Here is a 27,974-nt window from a genome sequence, read left to right on the forward strand (position 1 = left end):
CGTATCATCACTGAATCGTGATTCACAATGATGACCACGACCACTCTGACAAGAGTGTACCGACTGAGAAGAAGAATCCAAAAACGAAGCAGTTTCGATATCTATCGAATTATTTATGGATCGAGACAATAGTCGATTCTGTAACTTTAATCTCACGTACGCGAAGCCGTGGGCACAGCTAGTAAAACAATAAATCAATTTTCACCATTTTGCAAAACTTGCAAATGAAAATTTGGTAAGACCAGGCCTGTTCATCTCCGGGAGTTTATATCGAAAACAAAACACGCACGATGGCCCACCTACAGGATACTATTCGACAAGGCCTCACATACGAGCGAACATTGACTCACGCACGCGTATTCTTGTGTATGATGGAAGAAAATAAAGAAAATGGTGTACTAAATAGTAAATACTGTGCAGTATTTAACTGCCTAAATAATAATAAAAACACAGAATGTACTTTTTTAAGTTGCCTCAAGACACTGAGAGGTAAATAAGTAGTTAATATTATTCATGATAATTCATGCTAAATCATATATTTCCTCCGCCATTTTCCGCAGTTTGGCACCTCACGTCACATCATTGTACCGAAGTCAGCCCTATAGCTTCGGCGCAGTGCCGATCATTGACGTTTGTCAACAAAATGGTGCTTGACTCTTGAGACAGGCTAAATTACACCATATTGTTAATGTCATTGAGCATACATTTTTTTAAATAACTTCGCGAAGTAAAACTTCTGTACGTAGTACTTATTATTATTCTGTGGTAAGACTAAGAAAAAAATACTACACAATTAGGTATTTGAAATAATTTCTGTAATTTTTGCTTTTGTGCTATTGTCAATAACGCGTTCTTTCCTTAATTGTGTATGTAAATACCAAACTCATTATATCGGTTAACTGTGTGTGAGATAAATAGAAATAGCCGGAATTGTTTCTTTAATCTGCTTTTTAATAGTGTATTTAATTGTTTTTAATAAATGCTCTCGACCTGAATTTCTAACCTAAATTAAAGCCAGTGAACCGGACCTACATACGTGCGATATCACGCTTATCTACTGCAATATTGGTGTGAAAGTATCTCATTTATTAAACCGTTTTAGTGATGAAAAATACCGACGAACATCTAGAGCAGCGTTATTTATAAACGAAACGAAGTAATAATTTTATAAGTTTGAAATTATTAATACATTTTATAATCAGAGGGTTGCGTGTTCAAATCACGACTCACCACTATGACACCTTAGGACACCACTTTAGCATCTGTGTATCCAGTTGGCAGCTGTGTAGTATGTGTGTTATATTTGTGCCTATGGGTGTTACTTTACTCTATCAGAAGGTTTACTGAATGAAAGTCAGAAGGTCACTGTAGAAATCGATCTCACAATGGGCAATGCAATTACAATAGTGACTTGGTAGCGAGCTTACTCTATGCGATGTAGGGCTCGTATGAAATACAATATTGCAAACTCAACGAAATACAATGTGTCCCAGTCCCTACATAATAAGCAATAATAACTAATAGGTACTCAATTTTGTTATTTCTAGGACGACGACGGCGCCGAAGCCCGCGACGCGAACGCCGGCCGCGCGGCCGCTCGACAAACAGACCAAGGACCTCGCCAACAAACGCATCACAGCCAAGGCCGCTCCCCCGAGGACCCAAGCAACTAAGGTAACCTATCTCGTGCTCTGGTTGTGGCTACTGAAAGGTCTTTAGAATGTAAGGGTTTTAAATTTACCATCTTCTCTTTAGATGACCCATTTTAGATAAAGAAAAGACTTATTTTGATTGACATCTGGCTCGAAGGACCAAATCTCACTGTGTTGGTATTCGCAGGTTCCCACTGGCAAGGCGGGCGCGGCCAAGGCCAAGCTGGCCAACGGCGACGCGCCCGCGAAGGCGCCGCCGAGCCCGCCGCTGGACAACGCGCTGCTGCCTGACGTCATCGCGTAGGCGCTATTCCGATTCCTATTATTTCCGCTTGAATTTTGTGATTTTCTATAAGTGTATGATAGTTTTAACGTCGCTCGGCGCGGCGAGTCGTTAGGTGCGGGAGGCTCCTCCCAGTTTTATATTATAGAGTCGCTTTTATAGACGTGTACGTTGCCGGTCGTGGGCCCGGGCCCGGATGGTTATTATTATCCATTGTCCTGATTATAAGTCTGTTTTAGAATTTTATATTACCAACGAATGATTGATTTAAAATCTGGCTTCTAATTTATTTTCTTTGTATAACCGTATTATTTAATAAAATGTGAGGAAGGACTGAGACATTGTTTTATTTATGAGGGTTTTTAAATTTTGATACGAAATAAAACGATACTGACGGCCGAAATAATGTTTACTTAATTCGTACTAGCTTACTTATGTCTATGTAAACTTAAATATCATGGTGTTACAAAGAAATACTAAAAATATAGCATTTTATTCGAATAAATGATTATCACCCTTTAAATTCGTGTCTTAATTTTAACGATCCATGTTTATATTTTTGTTTAAAGTGTTGCCAAACTTAATACTCGTAGTCTATGGTTGTCTTTAAAATTAAATCAGACAAGTCGATACTAACGATAGCACAAGTACAAAAACAGCATTGATAAAGCCCCGATACAGACGGCCACCCGACCTGGTGAATTGCGACTGCGAACCGAACTTTTACGGAGTAAATCCACAAATTGCAAAATTTTCGCAACATTTGCTCGCATCAACATGAATGTTTTTACTGTTATCCTATTTTAGATTTGCTTTATCTGTGCTATCGATTAGTGTCGATACTTTTGTTTTTTCTATTCATTAGCTATTGAGTGGCAAAATTCAAATGCGGTGGTCCATGTGTGGGAAGCGCAGGTCACTCCCGCGCAAGTTGTCGTCGATCCACTGCTGCGCCTGCTGCGTCATCTCCTCGTCGAAGTAGTCGCGCCAGCCGCCCGCCTTGCCTGGAAAGGAAGACGAGACTTTAATATGAATCATCATCATCATTTCAGCCATAGGATGTCCACTGCTGAACATACGTCTCCCCCAATGCTTTCCATGTTGATCGATTGGTAGCGGCCTGCGTCCAGCGCTTTAATATGAATAGACAATGAGTATACACATTACCGCGCCCGTATTCACAATGATTACTATGAGGTCTCCCAGTGCGCGTGGACGCACAGGGTCACACACGAACCAATCACAGAGCTCTATTCAACGCTGTGCGTTCGTTTTGCTGGTTCACTTAATTAAAACAAGAATCGTTTGTGAATATGAGCGTAAGCTTAGCAGCTAATGCTAAGCTTGATAAGATGCTAAATCTTATGCAGTTGTAACAGGATGTGGCATTGACAACAAGTGAATTCGCCTGGCTGTGGCTGCCAGTAAAACTTATTATGACGGTGTATGGGTATCCGCGCTCTAAGCAACCAAGAATGATCATATTATACCGGATTGGCTACGGCAGCCAGTCAACTGTACCATTACAATACAATAATACAATATTTACATAAGCGGATGTCTGCAGTTGAATGTACTTGACCAACTTTTAAATCGTGCCAAAAATGATAACAAGAGAAGTAGACAGTGTAAATTATATGCGGTTCACGAAACTTTTATCTTCCGTGTTGCTGCCAGTGAATTTCTAGCATTGTCCAGCGCCCTCTACCGGCGCTCTAATAACAAGTACAAGTTAGTTACAAATCATACTTATTGATTGCAATCAAGTAGTCTAGCTCATAATTATGCTCACGTGTAGATAATTATGGACAAACGTTAAGTCCCGATAAAAAACATATTACCAGAGCCGTAGTCAGCCAGAAACGTCAAACGTTTCAGTATTCGGCAGTTAGATCCTCGTTAACACCAGGAATTTATTTACCTTTTCTGATAAAAGCTTGTTCTCCAGGAATGAGAATGCCGAGCTCCTTCATGACGTCGTAGTTGACAGACTTGTTGTTCTTGAAGTTCTCAATGCTGAGATGGCTGCAGAGTTTATCCACCTCCTCGTCACTGAAGTTCTTGTTGAGGAACCTCGCGACACGACGCACGGCGGTTGGTAAGTCCTATAAATTAAATTTATTGTAGTTAAGTACCTTATCAACAGTGTTTACTACCCATTACCAGTCATGTCGTCTCGTTCTATCGCAAGGAATCACCATTTGATGAGAGCGAGAGCAACAACGGAAATGGATAGTTACTTAACACTGGCCGGTAGTAGACCGTCAATATTACTAGATCACAACATTAACTTCCTACTGACTGACAATTCAGCCCCGGATCTAGGGGGGGGCAAACCGGGGCACCTGCCCCGGGCGGCAGTTTCAGAGGGCGCCAAAATCAATTTAGTACATTCTGTATTAACCTAGTTGGCAACACTGATAGCGTACGTATCTCTGCCGGGGGAATCCCCGTATGTCACATACGGGGATTCCCGGCAGAGACTCACATGTAGAACTAGAGGCTACACGAACCGAGCCGAATAAACCTGTACGTCAAGGGACTATCGTTGTTTGTTTATGTGATTGATTGCGTGTGCGAGTAATTATAATAATTATTAGCGAAACTATTGACTTAAACTACACCGTATTGGAAATAAACGCCTTACGAAATAATAGGTAAGTAATAAAAATAATATTATAAATCATATTAATTATATTATCTTTTCGATCCTATTGCTGTTCCTTAATGTATTATGTAATTGATGAAGTGTCTATAACTCATGTTTTGCTGGGCTCCGTAATTCAGTTACTTACCATAATATATATTATGAATATTTAGTAAAATATATATATAGTAAAATATATTATGAATATTTTTTAGGTTGTAAAAGATCAACGATGAGCGCACCGAGAAAAAAGCTTTCTGGGGCTGAAAATAGAAAAAGAGCTAAAGATAAATTTGAAGACGTAAATAAATCTGCTTCTAAGATGAGAAAATGACGAAGCGGCTCCATCGTCAAGTTCCACTGATACTTCGGATACGGTTTCAGGTATTTCCAATAACTCTTGTAATTTGGACACTCAAGTTGATTCGACAAATCAGTTGAAGCTTCAAGGTTCAGATGATGGCAAACAGTATCATTCGTCTGTGTTATCTCAGCAGGGAGATAACGTTCAACTAGCATCTAGTGACTTATTGCAGTTGAGCAGCAAAGACGAAATCATAGATTTAATGGATCCAGGTACATGGCCGAGCCAAGAGAAAATTACAGATCAACAAAGGTCATTTTTGAGTAAACAAGCTGTATTACTAAATAATGAACATCCAAATAACATAGACTTTAGGTCCACTGAACGCAACGGTAGGCATTTGACACATAACATGTGGTTCGGAACAATGGCAAATAAGGAAATTATTAAAAGATCCTGGCTTGTTTACTCGAAAACAAAAAATGCACTTTACTGCACTGTCTGCAAGTTATTTGCCAGCACTTCTACATCAGCGTTGTGTACAGAGGGTCTCATTAATTGGAAAAAGACTTTAGAAAGATTAACTGAGCATGAAGTATCACAAACGCATAAAGAATGTTTTATTAAGTGGAAAACCCGCCTGCAGCAAATGAAATTGTGCCAGGGCATTGATCGCGATATAGAGCAATTAATTCACTCTGAGAAAAAAAAATGGAGACATATTCTACATGTAGTAATGGACGCTGTCATGTATCTTGCCACAAACTGTCTTTCTTTTAGAGGTACTAAAGAAACACTGAGTGATCTCACTGAAAATTTTCCTCAACCTAGTCAAGGAAATTTTCTTAATTTGGTATGTCTACTTGCTAAATACGATCCTACTCTCAAGTATCAGTTAGATCACGTCAAAAAAGGACAGGTATCCTATTTGTCGAAAACAATTCAAAACGAAATAATCGATATGATGGCAAAAAAAGTTCGAAATACCATTATCAATGAGATCAAGGAGGCCAACTACTTTACCATCATGTTTGACTGCACTCCAGATATATCTCATTCAGAACAAATGAGCCAGATTATTCGGTATATAAAAATAACAGAAACTGGATGCACTATTAAGGAAAGCTTTATTGATTTTATTGAAGTAGATGGAAAAACTGGAGAATATATCACACAGCAAATTCTAGAAAAACTAGAAGATGATGGTTTGGATATTCAAAAATGCCGCGGACAATCTTACGACAACGGATCTAATATGGCTGGCGTATACAAAGGCGTCCAATCCAGAGTTATGCAAATGAACGAGCTGGCAATGTTTGTACCTTGTCTAGCACACTCTTTAAATCTTGTGGGCGTGCATTCAGCGTCATCATGTCCAGAAGCAGTTAACCTATTTGGGCTTATACAAAAACTTTATTGTTTCTTTGTTGGATCCACCACGCGATGGAAAATAATGCAAAAGTGTACTAAAACAAACTTAAAAGGAAGTAGTCAAACCAGATGGTCAGCTAAACACCAAGCTGTTACTGCTCTATTAAATAATTTACCGGAAGTTGTCAAAGCTCTAGAAGAAATTGAAGAATCCTCTTCAGCCGCAGAATCGAAGTATGAAGCTAGTCATTTACTACATGCGATGATGGATTTCGAATTTATCCTCAACTTATCAATTTGGAATAATATTCTTCGAGAGATTAATAGAGTGAACGTTGAAATACAAAAAGAGGATATTATCTTGCCGCGTTCTGTGATGATAATGCAAGGTCTTGTTAAGATCATACAGGGAATGAGAGAAAAACCAATAGAACATTGGATCAAAGAAGCTGCAACTATATCAGAAAAATTGAAAATAGAGCCAGTCCTTCAAAATAAACGAATTTCCAAAAAGAAAAGGCAACACGACGAATTCTGCGAAGATGAATCAAGAACTCTAGACCCAAATGGGCTATTTTCCAAAGATATAAAAGTAGTATTTGACAGAATTTTAACAGAAATAGAAACAAGGGTAGAGAGCGCAAAGAGTCTACATGAAAATTTCGCCTTCCTCAGTGGTCACGCGTTTTTAAATATGTCGACTGATGATCTGCAGAAAAATGGAGCCGAAGCCGATCTAGCACGAAAATATTCAAAAGACTTGAATGCAGTTGATTTTTGCCAGGAACTTTCTGTATTCAAAGACCTAGTAACAGAAATTAATGAAAAATCAAGTGCATTCGACCTGTTACAACATCTGTGTAAGAATGACTTGCAAGAAGCGTTTCCTAATGTTAGTATAGCTTTAAGGATATACTGCACATTACCGACGACATCTGCAAGCTGTGAGCGAAGTTTCAGCAAACTGAAAATAATTAAAACCTATCTGCGTTCAACAATGAGCCAAGAACGTTTATCTAGCCTCGCGATTCTAGCCATTGAAAATAAAACTGCCTTTGAAACGGACTTTGATGAGCTAATAGATTCTTTCGCGGAAAAGAAAGCACGCCGTGTGAAGCTGTAGAGGTAGTAAGATAAGAGAGAAAAAAAAACGATGAGAAAAATTAAAACAAAGTCTTGATTATCAGTTGCCTTGTTATATGATTGCTATATTTAATTTGATGTCACACCTAAGAAAAAGTTATTAGTAATAGATAATAAAGAGTACAAATTTATTAAAGAGTATTCTTTCGATCACCAATAATGCCACATATTATAATATTAGTGTTAATCAAACGCTCACGAGAGGGGGCGCTATATCAAGTTCTTGCCCCGGTTCGAAAAAATCGTAGATCCGGGGCTGACTGACATACACGTATTTATTCACTTTGTTCACTGACCTTGGAAAGTTCTTCGTAGAACAGGAATAGCATATGAGGATGATGTCTTTGTTCCCATGCTTCTTTCAGGTGTTCGAAATAGGGTGTCCAGTGATCTAAAACAGTAAATTCTTGTTAGAATAGTTAGCTATCACTGTCGACATACCATTTAATTGAACAAATCCTAGCTACTTAGCATTTCGAGTGTAAACCGGCTTTGCACTGCATTCCATTATTAATCTCTTGGTAATGAAACAAGACTTATAGTAAGTATACGGAAAGATAAACTCACGCAAATCTTTAATGAAGAATTTCCAATAAGTTTTGAAGTCGCCGACATATCCTTGCGTCCTTATTAGTCTGTTTAGGTGATAGAAGGAAACGGCCACGTCTCTTGGATCCCTGGCCACGTATACCACGCGCCCTGTATTGAGGAGGTTGGGGGGTAGTAAGGACATAGGCAGGTGCGTTTTCACAAAACGCGGGGATGGCGCAAGGGCGAGCTGCTCCGTGCCAGGCTGCGTCACAATTTCCAGAAGTTCCAATTTCCTTTCACTATGACTGTTCTCTTCTTTAAATCTCTCCTTCATTATTGGGTGAACGAATACTGAAAATCTAGACAAGAGTTTTGTTCATCAATTATTAGTAAGTTTATTCTGCTGTCAGCAACGCTTTTATGCTCAATTTTTTAATCAATTTGTTAATGTTGTGTTTCTTGTAAGGTGTCAATCAAGGCGTGGGGTAAAAGACGAATATCTTAGGTATCTATTTTTGTGTAGCGATAACAAATTATTACCTACATATTACTTTACTTGGATGGAGTCCGTGCAAATTGGTGGGTTGTTATGTTATTAGACGAATTATACCTCAGTATATCTTATTCTTGTACCTAGCCAATCATTTATTCAGCTCTATGTTAATGTTGGTAGAGTACCTATAGTTAGCAAATAATTGACTGATATTTCACGCGCTTTGTGCCCTTCGGAGAGTGAATTGAGCAAGACTGGGTAGAATTTCGTAATACCCACCTACTTACATAATTCACTACGGCGCTACTAGTATACCTACTGTTAAAGGAATAATATGCAATTATCTACTGGCATTCTCAAATTAATACTCACTCTAAAAATGGATATCTCTCCGTTAGAGGTATAGCATCCGATGTGGCGTAATCTAGATCATTAGCAACCATCCAAACTAATTCTTGAGTCCATGTTGTTCCTGAAATCATAATGACTTTAGGTACTCTACCTGCATTTGTAAACGCACAGTAACACCACAATTTTAGTAACTTTCTATGAACTGTAGCAACACAAGGATTTGTCTCACTGGATGTAGTCTGCGATCATTGTCCTTTATGTGACGTGTCCTTTATAAAAAGTTCAGAAGATTTTGCTAAGTTTCTTGTGCCAGTTTAGAAAATAAACTGTCAAATAATGAAAGCTACCGACCTGACCGAGGATAGCTTGCTATGAATATGTCCGTTGGTCTAAGTGGCATGTTGTAGATGTTAGCAGCTTCTTGTCTGTATTTATGAGGGAGGAAGTATCCTTTAGGCCCGACACGCACGAAGCCAGTCAGTTCTCCTGCAATAAAAAAAACAGCTGTAGCGTAAAAACAAGAAGAAAACCATTCAAAATAAATGAGCAGAATTATTTGATAGGGTGGGCGCATGGGCGTTAGGTTTAATTTCTAGGTAGTAATACGGAAAATACGTTGGGTAAATAATGTGACTGATGCAAAAGAATGTTTCCTTAGTGGACTACATAAGTAGCTATATGCAAGTGCATCATAAATATCTTGTTATTTTATGGTATGACTAGCTTTTGCCCACAGCTTCACCCGTGTGAAATTTAGTTTGTTTACAGATCGTCATAAATTATAGCCTAGTAAGTATATGTTATTCTTAAACTATAATACTGCAAAGTTTCAGTCAGTCAAAAATCCGTTCAGTAGTTTTTGCGTGTAAGAGTAACAAACATGTTAACATCCAGACATCCATACAAACTTTCGCATTTATAATATTAGTAGGATGGTAACAAAAACATTCGTAAACTTTACTTGCTTGACCTTTTACAAGAATTGGATGATGGAGGTCACCGTGAGTGGATCCTCCAATGAAGAGGACTGCAATGAAAAATTTCAATCAGATGTTGTTGGTTCATGACATTGAACTAATGTTATTATGTGGTAGAGTCATACATTCACGCAAAAAATACACGTTAGGTAGTCACTTAAAATGGGCCTTCGTCTGAATAACTTCTTAAAGTATGAAAAAACAGTATGTCGTTCATTCTTCCTTCGTGTATAAAGTACCTAAGTTTTCTTTATAAACACAGTGTATGTAATAGGTACATCTAAGTTTCACAACTTAACATAGTGCAATCTTTGTTGTTGTTTACGTAACCTTACAATATCATATCACAGTGCATATATTTATATACCTGAACAGGCCTATTCTATTTTAAGAAAAAAAATGAGAGCTGATAAGTTATTTAAAACAACTTTTATCTCAAAAGCTTTATTGCCAATTACTTAGGTCGAACAGAGTCGGTCGAGTTCCTGGTTAGGCACAAAAAGAAACCTTGAAAATCACCTATTTACTTCCTTACTTTGATCGATAAAATAAAATAAGTAAGTAAGTTTGAATCATTGTTTTGTTTATTTTTTATGTAATCAAATTATTGTTTGGTATTAGAAGTAATTACAATGCGGCAATGTATTAATATAAGTAATTTTTAATAAAGGCTTTTTATCCACACCTATACTTTCATATCTTTTTTGCAATAGGTAAGACCAACTGCATACTTTGCACTTTATCGTGGTATTATCAATCATTCATTTGTAATCAGCCCCCCTAGACAAAACGCACTTTTTGATCGAATCGAAAATCGAATCCGTCAAAACTCCATACAAAAAAGGGGCTTTTCGACCACTTATCGACTGGTTTGCGATTTTAATTTGCACTTTGTCTAGACCCACAGGTGACCTGTGGGTCTAGACAAAGTGCAAATTATAATCGCAAACCAGTCGAAAAGTCCCTTTTTTGTATAGAGTTTTGACGGATTCGATTTTCGATTCGATCAAAAAGTGCGTTTTGTCTAGCCGTAGCAGCTACCCGCTGTATGTGTCAATGACTGGAACGATAAGTGACATGGGTGAGGTACAGTGGGTGAGGTAGGCGCTAATAAATAGCACTAGTATTGTAATTTAGAGCTAACGTATGTGCCTAGATGATGTAGATACCTACTCACTCTTGTTATTAACATGATATAAAGAATTTATAATACTCAGTAGTTTACTTTTTTACTCCTGAACTTAGGATGAGTAATAGATGAATTCATTCGGAAAAGCGTACATAAATACCTACAACGATTCCTGCTTTACTATTTACGAAGGTTTAAAGGAAGTCCAAGTAAACATTATCTAAGTACCTACTATATAGTACCAGTAGTACTAGTAGTATCTATTTGTGGTAGGGACTACTTTACTACGACAAACGTGTAATTTAGTCATCACACATGTTTATCTCGACTGCACTGTAATAATGTGTTGAGTACAGTAGAAGTATCGTACATACTCTACATAATTCATATTCATTCATAAGGTCAATTAAATGAGACTGCACTAAGGCTTGGTTGCACCATCTTACTTTAACTTTGACAAACATCTGTCAAACTCCATACAAAAAGCACCGGTTATCGTCATAGTTACTGTCAAATTAAGATAGTGCAACCCACCCTTAGTTAGTATCCTGTCGTATTATGTCGAGTATCTATATCTACGAGTATGTAGAGCTAAAGGTGTGTTGACTGTTTTTTTATTACGGTTTCATTTAACTGAAATAATCTATTACAAATTCAAAGGTTGATAAAGTGTATTACAAATGCAATTCCAATAAAAGCTACCCAATAAGTAAGTAAAAGATACACTCGACAGCAAATAAATCGCACCAGCCGCGACGCGAACTTTAAAGATTTTCTTTTGACACAATAATGGTGCCCCAACAATATTGGTGTTATTTGAAAGCCCAATAAATATCCTCAAAGAAAAACACATTTAATTTCTTAATAAATGATTAACATATACCATAAATGTGACTTGAAAAAAGACCTCACTTTGGGCTCACCTCTGGGATCAATTAGACCAAATTTTATGGTTATAAAACCAAATAATGATCACACGTGTCCTCTTTAACAGATGGATAGCGATTAATCCCAACTTAACAGTTTTATAGCCATAAAAGTTGGCTCCAGCGTAACTATCTATTTTTTGAAGAAGTGACTCTGGATCCTTCTAAAGAAACATTTTTGGGGTAAATACCTTTCCTATAATGAAATGAAGTTTAGAACTAAGCTTTTGAATGGTACCAATATTGGTGTGAAGTGGGGATGTATATTACGTTTGAAAGTGCTTGTCGCGGGTGGTGCGATTTATTTGCTGTCGAGTGTATTTTTATTCCCAAAAAAACATTTAACCCGCTTTATAGGATTCGAACTCGCGACTTTTGGCATAATCACTCTTTCTCATTTCGCTTTCGCGGATATTTTCTTCTTGTAAACTGAATGGTGTGATAATTTCACAGGCTTTCAACTAAATTCATTGTATTTATTTATTTTATTTTATTGTGGTAAACTAGATATTTTTAATTTGGCGTTTGTAGTGACCACTACCTACCATATTTAGCGATTTTGGAGATAATCATTTCAAGTATTTAAACTCCTGGGAATCCATTATCTTTCACGCAGCGAATTTTTTTTGTGCATTCAACAATAGACTGCAAACTCGTCACGGAAACTATTTATAAAAGCAATCACGATGTCGATAACTTTGCAAAAATTAAATAACCAAAATATTAAACCAGGAAGTAGTTAAGTTTGAAATACGTGAACGATTTGCATACCTATTTTGTTCATCCTCAGAACTTCATATATTGTGCATTAATTTATGCAAGAGCAATTTTATTAATGCTAATCCCTTCCTACAACCACATCTAGAGAGATAACCTGTTTACTATACTATCGTTGTTATTTATTGTAAGATAACAACATAATTATGTTGATCTATCAATTCGACGTCCCGAATGGTAGGTAGGTACTACTTACTTCAGAATGTTTAGCCTAGGCGCAGACCACCGAATTTTTGTTGGCCGATAGTTTAGTCGGGCAGTTAATCAGTATGGGCATGTATGGAAGTGCGCACATTACACCGATTTGGTATCGACCGATTCTTCATACAAATTGAGATCGGGCCCAACTATCGGCCAACTAAAAATCGGTGGTCTTGACTCTATGTAGAAAAGGGAACTCTCACCTAAAACTGCAGTTTACTTATTCAATCGAATATACTTTCAGGAAAAGGCCCTGACAAACTATTTAAAACCAGGTGGTGGCTCATTGTCGTACATAATAATATCACAAATGAAATATTGCAATTATGTTATTCGATTATAATTATTTGTCGTAACATAATTAAAACATTCTTTGCCAGCTTATTCAAGTAGACCAATTTATTTAAATCGTATTGTTGCCATTTAAGGTTAACGAAAGTTACGACCTTAATACTTACCTACTGATAAAATATTGTTACTGATATAACACTTTTGTTTGACCTACTACCACCTACTACTAAAATTATTTTTACTGCTGTTTTTTCTCAGCTAAAATATGCTTTTTTAGAGATGACAATTAATTGGTAACAAGCTAGTAGAAGGTTTAAGTCTCTAATTTATATTTTGTAATTATTTTGTTTTCAAATTCCACCAGAAAGCTTGCACCCATAACATAAGCTTATCAGTTGCTTTTTGGGGATACTTAACTGGCGTCAACATTGTCCTAAGATTTATTATAAATCTTTCGCTTGTTATTTTAAATTTCATAAGAAGTTCACATGGACCAAACTTCCAAACAATTTTAATCTGAAATCTAAAGTTTAAAATATACCCAAATTAAAGTCACATTCATTTGTTTTACGAATTTAAAGTTAGTATGTGTTAGAAAAAAGGTGAAAGCTTAATCGTTCTTCCATCGTGTTACTTTGATGACCCCCAAATGCGCTTATCGAAGGCACAATTTATACTTATTTGTAACAGTGACATACATGTAATTTAATTTATCAGTTTGTGTCGAAATCGCAACAAAAACGCAATTGTGAACTTTCATTGCAGCATTTTTATACATAATAATATTATGTATATTAAAGAGTTAGAGTGTGAACCAACTAAGTAATAATTTCAGGTTCTAGACAGGTCATATTTTCAGATATTTTTAATAGTTTGTTCTTCATTTCAGGTCAGCTTTTCATCATTTTTGATCAAGTAGTTTGTTCTTATTTTTATAACACAGACTACTTAAATTAAATTGACTTACCTGTGAAATACTTCATCAAATGTTCTGCTTGTTCAGGTTCGACATCCTCCATTTTGAGGGGGAAGTTGTTGTTTTGTGTCACGTCCATGTTTACACGGCCCTTGGTGCGGTTTGTTTACGAGAACGCGAACTGTGCCAGTATTCTGCAGTGAAAGTGCGCGCACGCAGAAGTGTAGGCGAGCGCGCGGCCACGAGACTCAACGCACAATAACAATCAGAGACGTTGACTTATTCCCTTATTTAACAGACAGTTTCATTTGTGAAGGCAATCGCAAGTTCGTTACACCTGTCTGTCCGGGCTGATTTCGCTTAATGACCTTATGGGTGCATATATTGACTTAGTGTAGAGTTGTAATGGTGATGTAGGACAACATAAGGAAATATATGACACAAAGGACAATGTTCGTTCTCCATACATTGTTCGCCTAAAAACCAACAATTTTGACATATTACTACCCGAAAGCGAAATAATATGATTCTGTGTGTAAGAACAATGATTCCTGATGGACACTTGCCATAAAATTAATGATTAAGAATATTAAATCACAGCGATTTTATAATATGTCGTTTATGACAACATGGCGTCTAATGTATTGTGTGAATGTATGAACACCGATTCGCGAAAAATGTTTTGTATTGTCGTCACGCCGAGTCGCAGCCAAATAGTATAAAATAATAGAACAAGTTTTAGAAATACAACTCGGCATTCCACTTTATAATATGCCCACATATTGCACGTAAATAAACAACATGAATCGTAGGTTGTTTCCACCCTTGTCATCTGACACATGAAATAAACTCCTATTGTATTATAGATATCGAAGCCGAATCGTATATAATAATAGAATGGGTTTTGGAGATCACTCGGGGTTCCACTTTTATAAAAAAATACCTACATATTGCATAAAAATAACACGAATCATGAGTTTTCTTTTCACCATTTACATCTGACACGAGATAACAAACTCATATCTCCATGACTACCGTCGTAGTCTATGCCAAAGACTACAATATTTTAAGCAAGAAGTTTCAAACCTTAGCGGCTACGGTAACCCCTGGGCCACATACATCATGATAACATTCGGTCGACACCGGAACGAAGTCTTGCGATTATGCAAAAAAGCATCGTATTCTAGTGCGGCTATATCACGTTCAATCGGGGTTTTAATTCGACTAAAGTCCTGACTAATGACTGGAAGAAAATACGCCGCATTGTATGAGCACTTCGTGTTCGTTAAAGCGGCTTCAGATCTAGAGCTCACATAGTTTTCTTTCCAATAATATCCGCAAGTAGCGCTGCATGATCTTTACAACAAAAACGGCAATAGTTATTAAGGTGCCAAAATTATATGATTACTTTGGCACGGTATTATACACGTTCGAAGATTTGTCATTTTCATTCATTTCATCATCATCATCATCATTTCAGCCACAGGACGTCCACTACTGAACATAGGCCTCCCCCAATGACTTCCACATCGCACGGTTGGTAGCGGCCTGCTTCCAGCGCCTTTCCGCTACCTTTATCAGGTCGTCGGTCCACCTTGTGGTGGATTGACATTGCAGAATATGACTTTTGATAGGTTCATCATAGAATTCGGCGGGGATATCCTCACGGAGGAAGTTCGTAAAAGGGTGGAACAAGATCTTATAATAATGCAAGGCCGAAGCTGTAACGCGCGTGCTCCTACGTGTAATCCGGCGAGTATGCAATAATTTTTTTTTATTTTTTTATTTTTTTATGTGATAGGAGGCAAACGAGCAGACGGATCACCTGATAGTAATGTCTGGTAAATAGTGGTAATACGTATCGTTCGTTCGTTCGTTTCAGCCGAAAAGACGTCCACTGCTGGACAAAGGCCTCCCCCAAGGATTTCCACGAAGACCGATCCTGCACCGCTCGCATACAGGCACCTCCCGCGACCTTCACCAGATCGTCGGTCCACCTAGTGGGAGGCCTGCCCACGCTACGTCTTTCGGCTCGTGGTCGCCACTCAAGAACTTTCCTGCCCCAGCGGCCATCAGCTCTACGAGCTATGTGCCCCGCCCCGTCTATGTCTATATGCGCTACGATTACAGGGTATCATTTTGCATAGTCGCAAGACTTCACTCCGCTGCTGTCAAATCAATGTCGCATAATGTTATCGCAATGTGTGTGGCCCTTGGCCAAATCACAGAAGCTTGCGTAGAAAGAGCACTTGAATCACAATGAAAATCAGGGTTACCATTTTATAAGATCTCCTCACTATTGAGGGTAACAAAGTAACATTAATAATCTAGCCATTAATTACATTTATTACCTATACGAGAAAGTAAAGCAACATGCGGTTTTTTTTAATTTGTAAAATATTTGTAACAGTTTGTTCCAAGTTTAGTTTTACAACAGTATTGCTGTTTCAGCTGTCACTGTGAAGCTTTGGGAAAATAAATAAATAGAAAAAATATTAACATAAATATTTATTTAAGTTTTTATGTTCATTATCATAATATGCCAATTTAAGTTACACTGTGTGACAGTCTTTGACACTAAACAAACTCTTCAGCTTAACAATACCTACCTACAGGGCGTTTTTATAGTAATCTTGCTCTTGCTGATGAAACAAGAAGGGTTGATGATTCTACTACTGAAATACAACTACTTTTCTTACAGGACCAATATCAAATTCTCAAAAAAATTCACATCCTCGTGATGGTGATAATTTCTATGGAGAGGTTTTTTTTTATATTCGGTCTCTTGGGATAAGTTATTCCATTTGAGCAGTAGAATTAATCCTTTTTATTTGATCACATATAAAAATAACACAAGTGTTTAGGAAAACTTCTTCTTTGGTATGGTATCACTACGGAGTTATAATGTCGGCAACTCTGTATCACTGACTTGTAACTTTCAAACAGTATGAATAATAAGGGCACCACATTGGTTTTCTTTCTGAAAAAAGGCTTTCACTTTTAGTACTAACCCTTTAGCACTATTTCATTGAAATAAAAATACAATAAACGCACAGAAGACTGAAATTGAGTCAACTGACGTGACATTTATAATTTGTTGACATTATGACAGTTTGACAAGACTAGGGATTGAAAAAATTTTAATTGAAAAAGTAAAATGACAATTTATTAAAACGATTCACAAGGATATAATCGATTAAAAATATTTATAAAATGTTCTGATACTTGCCTGTAGCGGTTATCCAATCCTGGTTTCTACTGAAAAACTACCTCGTGGCAAGATTTTAATAAAATAATAAAATCTTTATCTTCTCTTTCACAATCTATAAAAGTTCATTTGGTCTATTATTATACATGTGCTATGAATGAGGGTTTTCGCGATTGAAAAATCCGCGAGATGGCAATACGTAGACGCGAGGTCCAAATGCTGCATGATTGGTGGATATCTATCAATGTCATGTCAAAAATAACCAATCATGCAGCATTTGGACCTCACGTCTACGTATTGCCATCTGGCGGATTTTTCAATCGCGAAAACCCTCATTGGCATAGATTATGAGAGACTGGCAACTATACTAGGTTGATATATTTTATGTTTCTCACACTTCAACTGGCATTGGATTCAACATCGGATTCTGACACTTTTACAGTTATGATACCATGAATATCAGTTTATGGTCCTAATTATTTTTATTTTATTTACGACCTTCGACCAGTTGGACACTTTAGATAGCTTCTTGTCATAGTGTCAATATCTTTTTAGCTTTTAACGCAAATCTAGTCTTCAAAGCAGTTTAATCGATTTATTTTATTTTAAAATCGATATTTTATTGTCTATGATGGCCGCAGGAACATCACTATACATGGACTCCCAGCAATAAAGTACGGTAATGCCTCGTACAGATTTTATCGGCAAAAATTATGGAACTTGATAGGTTTTAGACCATGCCACGCACCAAAACGTCCGGAAGTTGTAATAGTATTATAGAATAAACGTTAAAAGACTTATTAATTTAATTTTTCAATGCTTAAGTGTCCATTAGAATGAAAGGGTGCTTAATGTATTAAAAAAAATAGAAAATAATTATGATGGGTTAATGTTTTTGGGCGGTTTTTAGGCGGTTTCTGACAATGTCCTTTACTTATATACATAGGTACCTACTTAGTTACTTACTAAGGGTTTTGTGGGCAGATACAACAGAATCCTATACAATATTAAAATGAAATCTTATAAATCCTTGAAAGTAATGTAACTATGTAGGCTGCCGCTCTACAACCACTTTCACTGCATCAGAATGACAGATCGCGAAATGAAATTCGACTTTCATTAAAAAACTAATAGTACCTATTAGGTACCTACCTAATACATAATTTACTTAACAACAAAATGTTAACTGACAGAGAATGCTTACGGTATTGAGTTTGCCTTTTAATATCCATTATATTTTACATTGTAAGTACCTACAGAACTGTTTTACGTTCGTACCTACATTGCGTTGCTCTACTTTTCGGAGCACTCTTACACATTTGGGATTGGGGCATTTTAAGTTATCTTCGATATAATTATTTCATGTTATTACTTGATAAACCCATTATTGTTAATATTTTATTTTTGTCCGAAACCTGCTAATTCGATGTCTTGACTTGTGACCGAATATTAATTTTACAAGACAACTTTTGTTGCTTAATATTTTTTGTGTATTATCTGATCCCAAAGTGCTACAGGAGATTTTCAGTCTGCGATTAAGTCACACTTAAGTACTTTACCTTTTTAATAAAGCCTCTCAGTGTTCTTTGTGCTTTCTGCAAATTGTTGTTTACATTAAGCTGCGCCTAGATCTACTACCCACACAGTAGACGCACAGTCTCGTTTTCGTTTGCCTGTAATAAAATTTCAGGCTTAAGTACTTAGATACGTGCGCGTTGCCAAATCAGCAAAGTAAGATACAAATAATACATAGGAGTATCAAAAAATATAACACTTTCGACTCTACATTATTTGTCTCTACTGATCCTAAATAAAATCTTGACATTGATTTTCTGTTATAGACTTTGTAGGAGGAATCAATGGATTCATAAAATGTTGATGATGATTTAATGGTTACAACACTTGCTGTGGCAGAAAGTATACCAACTTTCGTCAGTCTTTAACTTATCAAACGTGTAACATAGACTTTTAAAGTTACCTAGGTTCATAGTATACATATTTTATTCATTTATTACTTTTGTATAATAGAGCTCAGATTCCGCGAAACAAAAATTACAACTGCATAATTTAAATGAGTATTATAATAATTTTCAGTTAAGGGACATTATTTCAGAATTAATAATCCAGAATCGTTTATTTGTTGTAGGATGCTAAATCACTGTCAGTTATAGTCGGGAAGCGCAGGTCGGTCCCGCGCAGGTTGTCGGCGATCCACTGCTGCGCCTGCGCGGTCATCTGCTCGTCGAAGTGCTCGCGCCAGTCGCCAGATTTGCCTAGTTCATAAATGAATGGTAAGTTTGATTATGATCCTTTAACATAATACAAATTATCATCAGAATATGCCAAGAAAATCTTTAGTTTTAACTGTCAATCCACTAACCTTTTCTAACAAATGTTCTATCTTTTTTAGTTATCCATCCTAGGGCCCTTCCGACCTCGTAGTTAAGCATTGGATTTTTTTTGAAGTTATCGAATTTGAGGCGGTCACATAGACGAGAGACTTGCTCGTCAGTCATCGTCTTGCCTAGGAATTCGGCAACTTGTCGAACTGCCTTCGGCAAATCCTTGAAACATAAATAAGTAAAGTAAGTACATAGGTACTGTAATATGTATAAAAACCGGCCAAGTGCGAGTCGGACTCGCGCACCGAGGGTTCCGTACAAACCTGCAAGGTTTACAAAGTTCGTTCATTACGACAATCGAGTCATAACTATGGTATTTTTATTGCAAAATGAAATTCATAGCATTACAATGGGGAAAGATGGAGGAGCATAAATTTAAGACAAAGATCTCTTTATCGTTTAAGTAATCCTTTATTTTATAGTATTTGATATGAATTTCAACTTGATAGCTCTACGCGTTCATGAGGAAAAAAGTAATAAGTTTATATTTATTAAAAAATATATATTTTGTAATGTAACTAAAAATTTAAGGTTTTCGGAATTTTTCCTTTATGTGTGCTATAAAACGTTGCTTCATGCCAAATTTCAAGATTCTAGGTCGACTGGAAGTACCCTTTAGGTTTTGATTCCCTTGCGAGTACTTGCGAGTTTCAAAATATGCAGCTTAAATTGCTGTTTCTTTTGATTGCGTTGACATAGAAGTTTGATTTTGTTACAGCTTAAAGGTATTATAGACCTGAGTATTTGGTATGAATTTCAATTTAATACCTCTACGCGTTTATGAGGAAATGGGTAGTAAGTTTAAAATTATTTAAAAAAAATATATTATGTGATGTAACTAAAAATTTATGGTTTTCGTAATTTTTCCTTTATCTATGCTATAAGACGTTGCTTCGTACCAAATTTCAAGATTCTGAGTTCACGGGAAGCACCCTGTAGGTTTTGATTCCCTTGCAAGTGTCGAAAATTTGCGGCATAAACGGCTGTATCTTTTGATTGCGTTGGCTTAGAAGTTTGATTTTTTCACAGCTTCAAGGGACAGTAGACCTGAGTAATTGATATAAATTTCAGCTTCATACCTCCACGCGTTCCTGAGAAAAAGGGTCTTGACAGACGGACGGACGGACGGACAGACGGACAACAAAGTGATCCTATAAGGGTTCCGTTTTTTCCTTTTGAGGTACGGAACCCTAAAAACATGAGGTTGAAGAAGTAGGTAATAGTAGACCACAATAAAAAATAATTAACGTACACATGCATGTTATTCCTTCAACAGATAATACCTTCAACATATCCTCATAAAAGAGAAACAGTAAGTTAGGGTGATTCCTTTGCTCCCAAGCTTCTATCACGTGCGGGAAGAACGGAGTCCAATCGACTGTAAAAAAAATAAGTTAAGTGCTTAGCTTTCATTGGTTTATTTATTTTATTCATTTCATTTCCGTCAGTTTTCAATTCAAACTATACATAAGTATAGAACTTTTAGGAATGGTGATGAAAATGTAGGACAAACAAAAAATAACGTTTGCTCGTCCGTTTTGAAACTTTGATATGCGATAGGTTTCTATTCTTCATATCATTGGCGTGTTGTAGTTTGTCAGACAACAACAGATTGTGGTCAAATACCTGCCTTGTTATGCATAAAAAAAAAGACAGATAATTAATTCCCTATCAGAGATTCTATCTGCATTGCAGATGTGATACAAACTGATCATATATTTAGGATAAGACTCTAACTAAACATGATTTGTGTAAATGTTTTGCCTTCTATTAGTATTACACTTCTATAAGCATAACTATAAGTATGTCGTGGCAGCCTTTAAATAAGGCAACACCATATACCTACCTAATGTTTAATTTATTATATAAAATCATTATAAGATGATATATAAGATGTATGCTTTGTTGGTTGTCCTTAAAATAAATAAATAAAGTTTTAATCTCACTTTTGTCCTGAATGAAGTACTCCCAATACTGTTTGAAGTCGCCGTTGTAGTCCATGAACTCGAAGAGTTTGTTGTGGTGGTAGTAGGACACCGCGGCGTCGCGAGGGTCGCGCGCCACGTACACCACCTTGGCGGTGTCCAGCAGGTTAGGAGGCAGCAGCGAAAAGGGCATGTGCGTCTTGATGAACCGTGGCGAAGGCAGCTTCGCCACAAACTCGGTGCCAGGAGTAGTCACTTCCTCTATAATTTTTAACAACCGCGCGTCTCCTTTCACGGAGTCTTTCATATAGTTCTTCGTTATGTCGCTATTTATCATCATGAACATTCTGAAGAGAAAACACCCGATAACATTACATAGATCAGACATTATAATCAATATTACAGTTTCCCTGTTGTAAAATTACTTACTCTAGAAATGGGAACCGTTCATGAAGCGGCATAGAATCAGATTTTTCGTAGTCTAAATTGTTTGCCACCATCCAAACAAGTTCCTGCGTCCAAGTCGTTCCTATAAACATAATAAAACTTCAAATTTAATTTGAAACGAGCATGTGAGTAATTTTTTTTTACAATGTAGACATAAAATTTTAAATATAATTTACTTAGTATAAAAATCAGTAAAATTTGTAAACTTAATTTTTTAATGAAATCGTTAAAATACTAAAAGCAAAGGGAAGTAACTACGTGTAAAGGCAGATAATATTGTTTAATTGTATTGCTACACATAAGTATGCGAAAACATGTAAATGGTGTATAGTTTCTTAAGCAGTGGTTATTAATCTGTTATTGTTTCACTGTATGTTTTGCAAACAAAATAAAATAAAATAAATAAATATAGTAACCTGATTTAGGGAAAGTGACCACAAAAGTATCGTCAGGTCGTATTGGCATGTTATAAATATTTTTAATATCTACTTTAATGCCGTTGGTGAAAAAATATCCCTTTGGACCGACTCGCATGAATCCATTTTGATATCCTGAAATTTAAAACCGGAAAAGCAGTGATTATGAAGTAAAAATATTCCATAAATTAAGTAAAAGGGTGAATATCCCAAGCACGTTTTTTACGCGGCGTAGCTGAGAATCGATGGGAGAAATGTAAATAGAGCGATGATTTTTTTTCTGTATATAGTTTAAACAGTGTTTTACACGATAGCAAAGTCTTCTGGACAATAAGTAGTTATTTTATGTGCTAAAAAAATTTTCAAAGACCCAAAATCTAATAGCGGTGGCGTGTCCTAACTCTATTTCTACTCATAAATTGTGTTATTCCTTCTTTCTCGGGGATTGTAGTAATTTAAGAATAGTATAGCCATAAAATACATTAAATTAAAGAGTTCGAAATGATATGAAAGAAATGTAATATTTCATAATTTAAGTGTTTTAAATAGCCTTTCAAAACTGTCCCACGAAAAAAAGCAATTACAGTGGCTCAATTTCGACACTCTCTTACTTCTCCAAAGAAGCTTTGAGAGACGTAGAGTTCTTCTTCCCTGCATCACTCAGCTGTGTCCTCCTGATTGGGCTATAAAGACTTGCGACTTGTGGTATTGTTTTTCCAGCAGTCACGTAAATATACAGGGTGGAATTTTGTAATGCCACCTGGAGGGAAAGTACTCTTAATATTGTAGATAGAAAAAAAATCTCAAAGAAAACATTCCTTTATTTTTGAAAAGAAATAGAACTGCATTCAAAGATTTCCAAAAAAATGCTTGCGTCACCCGGGAATCGAACCAACTTAAATCTGTTAAAAATTACACCCTGTATTTTTATTGCATCGACCGCTAGGGTCAAGTATAAGGATGAAATCTCTCTAACAAACTTGATAAATCAAATGAAAGGAAATCCATAAAATCTTAAATTATTTTAATTATGTACAGAAAATTGTATGGTATGGTAGTGAATTTTCTAAAAAAAATAGAAAATCTATGAATGCAGTTCTCTTTCTTTTCAAAAATAAAGGAATGTTTTCTTTCAGTAAAATTTTCTATCTGCAGTTAAGAGTACTTTCCCTCCAGGTGGCATTACAAAATTCCACCCTGTATGTATCAGCGGCACAGGAATACAAAATTTTTCAATTCCGTTGACAAGTGTACGAGTGAAAGCTACTTACTTAGATGCTAAACGATTCTTTTACATGATTAAAGTTTGGTATTTTGTTGTATCTGCATACAGAAATTATTGATCAGAATTATAGTTTTCTTTATAATTTGAATTTTGTTACAGTTTTTTAATTTCGGTGGCTCCGGTGGCGAATCTATTGCCAGAATTGGTCTTATTGGCTCTGGAGCATTGTACCGGTCTACTAAGGTCTCAGCCATAACTACAATATCGTCAGTGAATCGAAGTTGTGTGATGTACTCGCCGTATCTTGATACTGAGTTCGGTCTAGCTCAGAAGCTTGAAAACCTCTAAGTGGGAGGTAGTGAAGACTTTAAAAGATTATGGTGTCTCCCTCTCTGAACCCTCGCAGCAACCAGATAAGTTTCGAGTTCTGATCTTAGAGGAAGGCTGATATGATGAAGTTTCCATACAAATACTTCAGAAGTTACATGTATCGACAGTCAATTTGGCGCCATTAAAGAGACTGTAGCACAGCCCAGGTCTTGACCGAATCGAACAAGGCTTTCTTATAGTACAAAAAGGCCAAGAATAATGACTGATTATAGTCCTCAGTCTTCTGCATAATTTGACGCAACATTAAATATGTAGGGAGTATTACGAACGTCAAGAGTCATATTTCAGGAAAAAGCGGTAAAGCCCGAAGCAGGAGGCCTCACCTGATTCTGGACCATTCCAGTCTCTATCACCACCATGTCTTATTTTTTGGGTTCTCGGCCAATAAACATGGTGGTATGGGGACTTTAGTACTAGCATTACATCTGATGTTATAAGCTCAGTTGTGATTTCATCATCTCCTGGTAGGTACATACATACCTTGTTGTTTTTAATAGGGCATTCTAATCTCACTCAAGCTAAAGTCTAGGATATCTTCGCTAAAGTGTCGGGGTAATCTCGATTTTCAGCCTAATTACTAGTAGTGCTTCTTAATATCTTCTAGCAGCTTAGGAATTTACCAAAATGGTTCTGCTATGCTCGTTATTCATGTTGGTATATTGATCCTCGCAAATACATACTTTCGATTTATTACACAAAATCACCTCTATAATACACTTTGTATCAGCTTGAGGACGTGGATAGCTATTTAAACATCGAAACTAAGTAAAATCTTAAAAACAGAATAACAGATGAGAATAGTCCTGAAATAGCTAAAATAAATAAATAAAAAGTCTTTAAATAGACTTCGGACGCAAGTTGGCCGTAGTAAAGACAATCTGGTCAGGTGGGGATTCTTGGATAGCTTAAACATGGAGTGCAGGTGCGGTTTTGTTCCCCAGTCGATGAAGCACCTGATGTCGTGCCCTGAGTGCCCAAGCAACTGCACTCAGGAGGATTTGATGAGTGCTACTGACAACACCACTCTTGTGGCGGAGTTTTGGGCTGACACTGTGTAGGTTTGTTGTCGACATGAAAAGAAGAAGAAGAATAGCTAAAATTTCCCTAGCCTCGTAGGTTGCAATCTATTCTGCCACTCGAGCTGAAAATTCGTGAGGTTTTGGAGCTGGATTGGCACTGGTCGTGGCTTAGACTTCATAAGTCGACATCTTTTGAGCTTATTTTTGGCATTCTTCTATTTCGGTGATCGCTTCTTCTTCTTCCTCGGTCCCTCCCTGATGAGGATCGCGATACACGCTTATGGAAGATAAACCTAACACCAACCTGGGGCAGTGGGTCGCCCTCCCGGGACTAGAGTTGGTTTCAGGGTTTGAGGGTCATGCATGATGTCTTTGTGATGAGTCTAGATTTCTAGAACAACGGGGCTGCCGGCGGCTAGAGTCAGAAAGTTTTAGATTTGTTCTCTATGGAGGGATTTTGCCGTTATCACCATGCTTAGCAAGCTGGTTGGTAGTTCTAGTATGGTAGTATAATACCTGGAAAGATGCTGCAGCCCACCCTCCAGTATTTTGATTCCTTAGTTGCCTCTTACGACTCACATGGGAATATCTGACGCTTTTTTAGGGTCACAACACAGGTCTGAATATTGTTACCAATTATAAACATAATTACTGGATAATAATACTCAATTAATTACAAATAAATAAGTAATTTGAGACAATCGTCCATAATATTCCTAATTCCGCTGTATAAATAAATTTCGGTGGATTGGTTCTTAATCCCGGTGGCTCAAATACAATTTCGGTGGCTCTTGATAATTTCAAATTAACATATCTCGAGAAGTATTAATAATATTTTCATCTCTACCATATCATTGAATAATACAAGTCATTTACTATTATTTCTGCCACAAAAAAGTTTTGGAAAGTGGAAATGAAAATTCGCCACTGGAATTAGGCAAAAAACGAGTTTGTTGATATTCACCCAAAACATCTTTACCTACACATGTACTAACTAGGTAACTATTATGGGTCTTTAAGTGTGTGATTCGGCCAGGTGCGAACCGCTCTTAAGTGGTCTTAGACACTTTTTTGTCATAGGTTGATTAAAAAAACATAAATATTACTTATGCACCTCTCTCCAAAGCCTAGTGCGTAAAGCTCCATTCAATAAGTTTCTAGGCAATTCACACCGCGGAATCACTCGTGGTAGGAAACGCCTTAGACCCGGAAGTATTACCTGAATAAATACATACTGCAAGAACCTATTCAAAAGACATTGGGGAATTATAAAACGAGCGACTAAAAAAAAACTTTGCGACTGATGATGGCATACTGTTTTAATACCTTGAGCGGTATGAATTTGAGTAAGCGAAAAATTAACCAAACTAACGACGAATATTGATCAATAATAAAATCCAGAACGAGCTTACAAAATGTGGGTTTTGATTATTACATTTCAGACATAAAAATACTATCCGGGCGACTAAATTACTAAGTGAGCGACTAGAAATACAGAGAGGGCAACTTTAATATGAAGATACATTAGATTTTTCTAATTGAGGTTTTACTGAACGAACTACAAAAAAGTTAATTCTAAGCAAAGTTTTGTGAGCTGCTTTATTAATGATTATTGGTTACTGATATTATATTTGAGGTCTCATGTTTTTTATTTTGATACGCTTTATTAATGAAAACTACAGATTGTTACAGCGCGCGAATTCGAATGGGGGCGGGGCGACTGTCCCGAATTTTTAACAAAATATGTATGCAAACACGTTTTGGGTCTAGCAATTCGGCTCAAACTAACAACACCGCCACTGGAAGCAAAACTGATACCTATTGGACAAAAAAGAAAACGAGGCCGGCCCGCTAAGTCCAAGCCAGCACTTATCATACAGTGACGATGAGTAGGTAGAGCTCCTCAATCCTCATAGGTACCAATCAATGAACCTTATTAGGTTGGAGTCTAGACACTGTTCATTTTGTTTATGTATTTTGATATGTAAATGACTGTAACCTGTATGTGTACTTATTGAATAAAATAAATAAAATAAATAAATAATAAGATTACTTTTTTTTGGGTTGACAGAAGCGACTTATTTTATTTTGTTTTTTTTGTTGATTCGATTTAAGAAAATACAAATTAATTTCATTTTTCGTAATACATTATTTCATTTGATTACCTACCCTTCAATTTTAATGATTTATTTTTTTCGCTACTAGAATAGTGTTCCGTCAAATATTTATTTCATAAGATCATTTTTTATTTAAATGTGGGCTCATAATAGGCTGCTTATAATAGTATTTTTCAAAGTAGATTTTGCATTCGAAACACTTCATTAAAGTTAAAAATACCGCTCAGTATAAAAAAGCATTTGCCAAATATTGAAAAAAATGCAGGACCTAAAGTTGACACTCAATCAAATATTAGGTCGCTCAAATATTATGAAGCTTCTCATTTTGTATTTTAAGGAACTCAATTTTTTTTTGTAAGTTGCTGTTCTTTTGATTTTTCGTCACTCGCACTCAGTCGCTCACTTAGTAATTCTTTAGCCCACATTAATTATTTTTGACACTTACAACATAAATTTACAGTCACTCGTTTAAATACTACCCAAAGACATTTACCTACCTAAGTAGGTATTTCATATAAATAATATAAAACGATACAAAAATAATAAAAACATACCTTTGAAAAAGTGTTTATGTATTTCATCTGCTTCTTCTGGATCTAGGTCTTTTATTTCAAACGGAAAGTTATTGCTTGAAGTAGTCATTTTAGCAGAATAATAGTTGAATTCCTTGATACCCCGGTAGTGGGAGTCTTATTAACCGAATGGTGTCTATCGTATCAATAACACAAAGTGTCGTCGTGTGTCGCAAATATTGTGATCAGTTGAATAATCTCGTGAAAATGATAACCTATCTCTGTATCTATATCATGATAAGAATTTTATATAACTTCTAG

At 36.4% G+C, this 27,974-nt stretch overlaps 2 protein-coding genes across 2 annotated transcripts in view; one reads left to right on the forward strand and one right to left on the reverse strand.

Moving 5' to 3' along the window:
- LOC135072155 (uncharacterized) overlaps positions 1 to 2,272 on the forward strand; it is a 106,058-nt gene extending 103,786 nt beyond the window's left edge. The window contains exons 15-16 of the mRNA XM_063966109.1: positions 1,548 to 1,674; positions 1,840 to 2,272. Coding sequence (XP_063822179.1) covers positions 1,548 to 1,674; positions 1,840 to 1,956 — 244 coding nt within the window. The 3' untranslated portion in view covers positions 1,957 to 2,272. The remainder of the gene's footprint in view (positions 1 to 1,547; positions 1,675 to 1,839) is intronic.
- A 54-nt stretch (positions 2,273 to 2,326) lies between these two features.
- On the reverse strand, positions 2,327 to 27,888 carry LOC135072156 (uncharacterized). The gene is made up of 14 exons (XM_063966110.1): positions 27,696 to 27,888; positions 22,391 to 22,525; positions 21,957 to 22,056; positions 21,549 to 21,874; positions 20,886 to 20,980; positions 19,581 to 19,764; positions 19,336 to 19,473; positions 14,044 to 14,157; positions 9,127 to 9,261; positions 8,797 to 8,896; positions 7,968 to 8,290; positions 7,697 to 7,791; positions 3,857 to 4,040; positions 2,327 to 2,939 (listed from the first exon to the last, which is right to left on the reverse strand). Exons 1-14 carry the CDS (start codon positions 27,781 to 27,783, stop codon positions 2,818 to 2,820), a joined length of 2,139 nt encoding a protein of 712 aa, XP_063822180.1. The 5' UTR covers positions 27,784 to 27,888; the 3' UTR covers positions 2,327 to 2,817.
- Between the last annotated feature and the right edge of the window lie 86 nt (positions 27,889 to 27,974).

Source organism: Ostrinia nubilalis, chromosome 5 (genome assembly GCF_963855985.1).
Source record: "Ostrinia nubilalis chromosome 5, ilOstNubi1.1, whole genome shotgun sequence".
Taxonomy (NCBI): Eukaryota; Metazoa; Arthropoda; class Insecta; order Lepidoptera; family Crambidae; genus Ostrinia; species Ostrinia nubilalis.

What these genes read in the sequence shown, in the direction of transcription:
- LOC135072156 (XM_063966110.1), bottom strand. Translation starts at nt 27,783, where the DNA reads ATGACTACTTCAAGCAATAACTTTCCGTTTGAAATAAAAGACCTAGAT. An exon ending in TTTAGCATCCTACAACAAAT is followed by an intron (nt 14,158 to 19,335) that starts AAACGATTCTGG and finishes CGTTCTCGTAAA; the next exon opens with CAAACCGCACCAAGGGCCGT. An exon ending in TTTGATGAAGTATTTCACAG is followed by an intron (nt 9,262 to 14,043) that starts GTAAGTCAATTT and finishes TTTTTATTGCAG; the next exon opens with GAGAACTGACTGGCTTCGTG.